At 35.8% G+C, this 9,350-nt stretch overlaps 1 protein-coding gene across 3 annotated transcripts in view; it reads left to right on the plus strand.

Moving 5' to 3' along the window:
* LOC106791030 (probable nuclear hormone receptor HR3) overlaps positions 1 to 9,350 on the plus strand; it is a 103,101-nt gene that overhangs the window by 89,086 nt on the left and 4,665 nt on the right. For 2 of the 3 annotated variants that reach the window (XR_001382150.1, XR_001382151.1), the window contains exons 3-4: positions 4,891 to 5,056; positions 5,210 to 5,436. Coding sequence is in view for 1 of the 3 variants with exons in the window: in XM_014756372.1 (XP_014611858.1) it covers positions 4,891 to 5,056; positions 5,210 to 5,436; positions 6,359 to 6,565; positions 6,737 to 6,925 (789 nt within the window). In the remaining 2 variants the exon portion in view is untranslated. Of the gene's footprint in view, positions 1 to 4,890; positions 5,057 to 5,209; positions 5,437 to 6,358; positions 6,566 to 6,736; positions 6,926 to 9,350 lie in introns of all 3 variants that reach the window. The other variant, XM_014756372.1, reaches the window with a different exon arrangement.

The following is a 9,350-nucleotide window of genomic DNA, read 5'->3' on the forward strand; positions in this document are numbered from 1 at the left end:
CTCTCTCTCTCTCTCTCTCTCTCTCTCTCTCTCTCTCTCTCTCTCTTTCTCTCTCATGTCTTCTTAAGCACGTTAAACTAAAGATATTTCCCCTCTTATATACGTGTGTGTGTCTCTGTGTGTAAAGACTCATGCGCGAACGCGCACATATCCGAAAGAGGAAGTAAGATTGCGGTGCTTAGCAGACTATGAAAGTGACACGTCGTGCTGGATTTCCTTTGTGGATATTCCTGGATTAGATATGCCGTTCACCTAACTGAAGTTTCTCTTAAGTAGGCCACACTGTCCTTGATCGTCTCAATATATAATACATATACATATATATATATATATATATTTATATGTATATTTTTCTTAAAAAGGGTGAATACGCATTCTCATTCATGGTACAAGTATACAATTATTATTATATTTTTCACTTATTTTTATATAGATTCAATTTGTAGAATTTTAATACGCCTTTAATACTTATCGATTGAGATTTTAATTAAATAATTCTATTGATTATTCTATTAATTATTAATTATTAACACGTTTATTATAATCACGTGGATTGTTAGTTCGCGCGATTAACTGAATATAGTCGAAATTGTCCAACAAATTCAATTGGTTTTTTTGCAAAATTAAAAAAATAATCAGAGAGAATGTTTAATTACTTATTAATCAATTGTTTCCTCTCTTTTTTTTTTTTTAATCCTAATCGATAGTTACGTTAAAAGTATTCCAAATACACCGTTGCGTTTATTTGCATTCACATTATAGTAGTTTTAATCTTTCGATCAAATTTCCCCTGCCCCCCCCCTCCCTCCTCCCTTCCTTCCACTCCTCCTCGCCCTTTTATAATTATTACTACGCCCGCATAATATTTAATTTTTTCTAATCGTAATATCGTGACGTTAATTGTCGATTGTCCGCTTAAAAATATAACACAGCAGGAGAACGTAAATATAGGTCGGTTTGTATGGGGTATTTATGTTCGTAGTTTTTTTTGTTGAAAAAAAAAAAAAATAAAAAGTAACCAAATATACGACACGTTCTAACGTAAATTCATTATACCCGGTGTCCACGAATCGAGTTAATAACGGGACGGAAGAAACAACGTGTATGGTGTCAGAATGACGAATGACGAGAACAAACGTTGTTGTTTTATCGAAATGTAAAGCTATAAAAACAGAAATAAAAATATATAAATGTATATTACACTCATATATATATACACACACACACACACACACGATAGTAGTCCTAAACCACAGACAGTTCTTTTCTCTACAAACACAATGTAATAACTACTACGCCCATTCTATATACTATATACACATATATACATACATAAATAGCAGAATTTGGTAGACCCCTTCTTCCCTGTCCCTGTCCCTGCTCCGCCCCGTCCTCTACCCACCATAAAGTGGATGCAATAAAATTCTATTTCTAATCCACCAAACTACTAGATCGTATTTCCTCATTTTGATCGAATGCTATTCTTATAAACCCCCGTTCATGCTAGTCTAAATAAATATCTACACAAAACCTGAGTAATAATAGATACTCATAATATTAATAATAATAATAATAATAATAATAATAAAAATAGTATTAGCCTATCTAATAATAAAACATTTCAAACTAACTATTTAAGATCGTATAATTAACTTGCATCTATTATTCCTCGACGTATCGTTAAAAGATATAAACATGCTCTCTCTCTCTCTCTCTCTCTCATTCTCTCTTTCTCATGGAGATTCGATACGATAGTAATCGCATAAACTTCTCTTTCTCTTTCCTAACTCTAACCATTACCAACACCACCACCACCATCACCACCATCAACAATTTCTTCTTCTTCTTACGAGACTTATTTGCGTTTCACGATAAGGGCCCCCGGAGTCCATCGTCTTCTCTCATATACACACGTTATTCCCATACACACACAACAAACACACACAACAAACGCACACATATACATAACCAATGTGCATATTTATTTACGCATGCAAACGGTCATACATAAATCTGCATAGATGTGTATAAAACGCATGCACGCATACATACACATAACACATACACATACACGCAAACGCATATACACACACAAAAATAATACACATACGTGTTAGAGAGTAGTAAAGCAGAAAGTGCATCGTGTGTGCTGCCAGTGCATACTCTTCCTGTTGTCATCTCTGTCTCACACTACTACTACCAACCCAACCCCTCACCTATTCTCATTCTCTCTCTGTATGATATTCATGTATGTATATATGCGTGTGTGTTGGTTAGTCTTCGCGTTCGGTCGATCACCCTTCGTCACTACGTTCCCCTTTCCTCTCCTCCTCCTCCTCCTCCTCCTCTTCTCACCCATCCTCGTTTATCCAACGCGCGTGTACACGGATCCCGATAGCAGTTCAGCTGACGACTGACGTCGTCTCCTAACGTTTACCTCCCTCCCCCTGCCCCTGCCCCCCCTATATGCATCATTCCTTCCCTTTCTTCTCCCCGTATCACCATTTCCCCCTTTTATTCTCGTACACACAATTCCAAACACCCACCCACCCTTCCATCAATCTGAATATATTTTTGTCCCCCCCCTCAACCTCCCCCCCTATCCCGTACTCATAGCGTAGTATTATTAACTATGCGTGTTAATTTTACATACGTGTTTTTTTTTTCAGTAACGCGCGAGCGCGCACACTTTTAAAAGAGTTTTATTGTACTTTCTTTTTGTTTCGGATCACACATCTATGTTTTTTTTCTATTTTCGTTGAGATTTCTTTTTCTTATCATTATTATTATTATACGTTTAAACGAATATTTGTTTTTCAAAATTATATCGGCAAGAATTATCTTTATTTCCTTTTTCTAATAAATTTTCTTCTTTTTTTTTTTTTTTTTTTTTAAGTAGATTTGCATTCGTGCGCGTCAACGTTGGGAAAATTAAAAAAAGGAAAACTATAAATAAAAGTGTTATCCTTTTAAAAAATATATAACGCATGACAAGCAGCAACGTGTAAACGGTTCGGAAGGGTTCGTAATTCGTAAACGGGTTTACGAAGGTACAGATTTTATTTTGGGATTTCGTTGCTTTTGTTATATATATATATATGTGATTTTTTGCGAAGGTATAAATTCGTAGATTAAAAAATATTTAATCGAAATAACATATAAACGATTATATTCAAAATATGATTATTCCAATCGTTGGTTGGTAACAATATCCAAAAAAAAAATAAAGAGAAAAGAAAAAAAAAATCAAACACCCTACGTATTACAAACTTTTCATTTCGATTCATATAAAAAAAAAAAGAAAATAGGATTAATCTCGAAAAAAGGGACAACAACCAATTGGATATCTCGTACGTTTGTTTGTTAATTTTTCTTTTCCCCTTTTGTTTAATCGATAAAAATCATAAACGTTATTCTTCCTTAATACAAAAAGCAACGAAAGAAAGAGAGAGAGAGAAAGAGAGAGAGAGAGAGAAAAAACAATTGTAACAAATATATTTTCAAGATAACAAATTCTAATTAAACAAATTACTCCACCCTATCCCTTCCCCCTACACCACCCCATTTCAAATTTTTCTCGATAAAATATTATATTTCGAAATGTTACTTTTAAAGGGCACGAGAAATTCCGAGATTATCGATCTATCGAATCTTCCCTCCTCCTATGACGTATGTAATATCTTTCTCTATATCTATGTATGACGTCATTACACGGAACAGAAAGGGTGGTTATACACATACATACATACATATATACATATATTACGAAGCGTGTAGTACTTCCGCGTTCTACTACTGTCCTCATCCTTCCACCCTTTTAAACAGGAATGAATGTAGGGGAAAGGGAAGGATAGGGAATGGAAGGGAAATAGGGGGAAAGGGGGCGGGTGGGGAGGGTTCGAGAGTCACGTGCTGCAATCTCGATCGACCTCTCGATACGTACGACGCGCGTCCGTACCTATTTTACGCTCGAGTTTCCCCAGATTTCCTAAGTGGAGTAAACGCGTGTTACTATACCCATAGAATCGACCACATGACTCCTCTCTCTCTATCTATCTCTATCAAGGTCTCCGACCTTGAAAATAATTTCTCGTAGAAATATAAGAATATTCTATTGAGATAATATAAGAAATTTTTTAATAACACAATATATGTAGAACATATTGCAACAAGAAATATAGGAACTTTTATGTTTTTTGTATTAAAAAAAAATGAAATGAAAATTCAATTTAAAGGTTTATAATAAAATACAATTTATAATATTAATTCGCGTATAATTGATATATCGAAGAAATGTATTTATAGATCGTTGTAAAAGTTTCCTAGTTTTCTTTTTTCTTTTTTCTTTACCGTGATTTTAGTAGTGTCTATTACAACGAATTGAATATTTATTATTTGATTTTATATTCATTATATATATATATATATAAAATATCCTATATATATATAGGAAAGATTTACGAATAATATTGGAATAATTTTTGAATATGAAATTTTGTTAATTCGTTTTTTGTTTTTTATTGATACACATCATCGTGATTTATTACGTTAATTGTTGACGATAAAAATGAATAATGGTAATATAGACAAACTATTCAATTTTAATATTTTTTGCTGATCAATCGGCAATAGAACTTTTCATTCAATTTCCAATACACATATCTATATATGCATTTACGTTGGTTAAATATTCGTATCATTAAAATAGAACTCCGAATCTCCGCGGATTCGTTCCCATTCATTCGTCTAACCGTTGCTTTTTTTAATCAGTAAAATACGCGGATAAGAGAATAAGGGTAGACCTACATATCTACTATCTACACATATATATATATATGTTATTTCCTTTTTCCAAAAGCCGTTAGAGTAACAAAGTTCTTCCTTTCACAGCCGTTAAATTCGGGCGTATGTCAAAGAAACAGAGGGAAAAGGTCGAGGATGAGGTCAGGTTTCATAGGGCACAAATGAGAGCGGCCTCTGAAACGGCTCCCGATAGCAGTGTGTTCGAGCATCAAACGCCCAGCAGTTCGGATCAGCACCACCCTTACAACGGCGGGTCAGTAGTATCTGCATTAACCAATAATAATAATAATAATATATCAACATTAACAAATACCAATGTAACTAACGATATGATAAAAATAATGAATTATAATCGTAGGAACGATTATTATGATGAACCTCATATATTTGCAAATATTACGGCTAGGTACCCGTACGGTGGAAGCGAATACGCATCACCAGGACCCGGTACAGGTGGTTCAGGTTATTACAATCATCAAGCGATGACGAATTACGAGCTGAGCGCCGATTACGTCGACAGTACGACGACCTACGATCCTAGGCCGACGCAGACGCAAGTGACGGACACCGTTGCACCAGACACACCCTCAGCAGTCACGGCAACTGGAGTATTACCCAGTGTGGTCACCACCGGTAAGCACCAATTCACTTTTTTTCTTTCTTTCTTTTTCTCCCCCTTTATGATATCTATCAATATTTTATTTATTTTCCTTTTTCAATCATTTACGAATAGATATATATTTATATGAATATATATCTTATTTTTACTATTTGTCTATTTATCTCTATTTCTTTTTTCTTTCCTGATCCTATTTATTTCTTTCTTTTTCTTTTTCTTGTATCATCTGTTACCGATCATTCCTACAAATGACTCCTAAATATTCCTACCCMCCCCCCCCCCAAAAAAAAGAAAATACTTTATTATTTCGCCGCCATTAATGCTAAATTAATCGAAAACTAACAACAAGCACATTCATTATTTTATTCGTCGTCGAACGACGCGTACCACCAACCGCGTTTACGCGGTACCGGCAGGAAAATAAGACACAGACACGCTCGTATAATTAATTATAATAAATTTTACAATTAGATCAATTTGAATCATTGATTATAAATCGATAACAAATGAGAAATCTAACAACAACAACAAAAATATCATCGAATCGAGCAAATTATTCCTACAGGTACCGCGCGCGTATTGGTTGGTTGGTTGGTTGGCGCTTTTAAATTCGCGTCTCGGGTCTGTTATCCAATGGGCCGAATCCCCTTCGGATTGTTAAGGGATTCGTTCTAAGCAAGGGTGATCTCGGGAGGGGAGGAGGGAGGGATGATAGAAATAACGCTACGATGATAATGATGACGAGAATACAAAAATATGCAAAAGAGAGAGAGAGAGAGAGAAGGAGAATGAAAAGATGGCGTTGTTATCGAGGGAGCTTCCTGGTGGTCACCCTTGTGCCGCGTGTTCGTAAAAAACAAAAAAAAACGAAAAAAAAAGCAGAGGAGCAAAAAACCCTGCTGAAAGCCGTGAACTTTGACTTTTCGGCGCAACCAGGAAAGTCGCTATCTGCCTCGACAACCGGAAGCAGCACAGGCGGTGGTGGCAGCGGGGGCGGGGGTAGCAGTGCTGGTGGAGGCGGCGGCGGCGGCGGGGGAGGAGGAGGAGGAGGAGGTGGTGGAGGAGGCAGCAGCGGCGGTGGAAGTGGTGGTGGTGGTGGTGGTAACGGTGGTAGCAACGCTGGTAGTACCAGTAGTGGTGGTGGTGGTGGTGGTGTTGTTGGTAGTGGTAGTAACGGGGGTGGAGGAGGAGGAGGAGGTGGAGGTGGTGGTGCTGGCACCGCTGCTACCGGTGGAACGGTTGGTAGCGCTGGTGGAGGTGGTGGTAACGGTGGTGGTGGTGGTGGTGGTGGTGGCAGCGGTGGTGGCGGTGGAGGAGGAGGAGGTGGGGGTGGTGGTTCACTGAGCGGGGGTGGAATCGTTGCTGTCAAGCAAGAAAGTACCGTCGAACTCGCCAGCTTGGGACACGGCTCGTACACGATGGTCGACTCGACGACCTTTCTGAGCGGTCAGCAACAGAGGGTCAGCAATCCATCCGAGGACGACGAAGTGCCGAGTCTGCCCAGTATGTCCCATGCGAGATGTGAGGTTACGTTTGTGTCCCTTTGCATGGGCATGTTCGCGCTCTATATCTTTTTATATATATATATATATATCTTTTTATATATCTTTATATTATATATATATATATCTTATCTCTTACTTTATATATTTTCGTTTCATTTCTTACTTTCTTACTTTCTTTCTTTCTTTTTCTATCCTTTTTTTTTTGTTTTTTGTTCTTTATTCGCGACAAAGAGTCCGCGTATGTGAAAAAGAGAAATTTTTGTTGAAATTTAATAAAAAAAGTAAATAAAACAAACTATCCTACGATTTGATCGTACTTTTACTCCTTTCGAGAAAGAACGCTAACTCCCCATCTTCAAGATCATCTTGTTTGTTGAAAGTAAATGTGGAAGATAGAGTCGTGAGTCTTATCCGATAAACTGAGAAAGATAATATCGAGTTCCTCGTAAGATGGATACTTTGCGATTACGTGTTCTCTATCTTATTTCTTTCTTTCTACTTCTACTTCTTCTTCTTCTTTATTTGTCGTTTCTTTCTTTCTTTCTTTCTTTCTTTCTCTTCAATTATCATTTCTGTTTTTCTTTTTCTTCTTTTCATTTCGTTAATTTACTTTTTTAACATCTTCTCCGTTCTTTCCTATTGTTTTAGATTTTTTTGTCTTTTTTTTCCTTCCTTATTTTATTATATTTTCTCTCGAAACTTTTTCTACGGTGCTTTCGATGGTCTTTTTTTTTTATTTATTCTCGCACGAATAAATCGGCTAAGCAACTTTGTCGTAAATGTTATTATTCATTTTACTTATTATTTTTTGCTCATGCTGCATGAAAATGTAATACTTCGAAAAGGTTCGATGATAATAATAATAATAATAATAATAATAATAATAATAATAATAATAATAATAATAATAATGATGATGCATTTATCTGTTACGCCGATGGAAAAAAGAAAAAAAAATCACTTTAGTTTATTTTAATTATACAAACGTAAAAAAAAAAAAAAAAAAAGAAAAAAACTAAAATAAAAATCAAAATAAATCGATGGGTGTTTGAAATTGATTCAACTGACCAAATCGTATTTTTGTCTTTGACGTATTATTTTTATAAACAAACCGTACATACGCGGACTCTTCTTATTCTTCAGTAACCACATACCTAACGGCGATTTCGACGTGCTCGCGTGACCCACCCGCATCGACCATGTCGGTTAGATAAAGACCGTTTAATATGGATCACACAGCAACAACTTGGAAAGTAGATGAACGACGACGACGGGACTAATAGTCCAAACGTGTCGAGCATCAACGAATACGACTACGACTACGAACTACGAACTACGACTAAGACGACTCTACGAAACTTTGGAATGGAAATATACTTTCGTAGTATAATCTTAAAAAATGTACCGTTAGAAAGAGAGAGAGAGAGAAATTCTTTCGAAAAAACTTATATTATTTTTCTCAATGTGATCCATATTACTCGACTCGTAGCTTTTCTTTTTTTTTTTTCTTTTTTCTGCACGTAGAAAATTATACGAAACTTCCTCACCTCACCCACCCCCTGATCACCCTTCTTCTTCTTCCTCCTTCTTACCCCTCTCGCTCGTTATTGAATTAAAGTGACACGCGCCGTTCGGCACGCAAGAATATTGTCTTATATATATGTCACCGTCAAAGTTGGAAATCAGTAATTGCTAGTAAATCCCCTATCCCACCCCCTTCCTCCAAAACCACCCATACAGGTAACAAAATATTTGCCGAAACTTTTCAAAGAAATGGCAAAGTAGGCAAAATTTGCAGCATTTTTTGAACCCTTTTTGAATCCTTTGCGAATTAATTTATAACTCAATATGGTATTCTACTTGTAGACAAAAGAGTGTAGTTTAATTTAATATAAAAATCATTAAAATCCATTCATTTTTAGTATAAACAATATTTACCAAAATTTTTCAGAACGAAACGTTTTTTACCTGTATGGATTGTTTTGGGGGAAGGGGTTGCGTATGGCTGTGTGTGTCTGTGCTCGAGAATGTATTCTTTTCAACGTTGTTTAAATAGTCATTTGATATTCTATAGAATATCAAAGTATTATGTTCGATGCCTAGAATAAACTGGAAGAATTTTTCAATTTCCGACTTCGTCTGAAGTCTCTTTGCATTCATAGTAATTCCGAGGAATTACTAGCAATGACTGATTTCTGGTTTTGACAGTAACATATATATTGCTTTGTATTATTTTTATACGTACGAAGGATAATGAAATAACAAATATAACAAAACCTTTGATTACCCATTTCCCAATCATAAAAATTGAATTCCTTTCGTAGTAGTGCCTGAAGCAGCTTCGATGTATCGAGTAGCGAAATTAAGTAAATACATTTATTTTATGAACAAACAAACAAACAAAAAATATATATATATATATA

Source organism: Polistes canadensis, unplaced genomic scaffold, assembly GCF_001313835.1.
Source record: "Polistes canadensis isolate GaletaPanama2010 unplaced genomic scaffold, ASM131383v1 scaffold_279, whole genome shotgun sequence".
NCBI classification, from domain to species: domain Eukaryota; kingdom Metazoa; phylum Arthropoda; class Insecta; order Hymenoptera; family Vespidae; genus Polistes; species Polistes canadensis.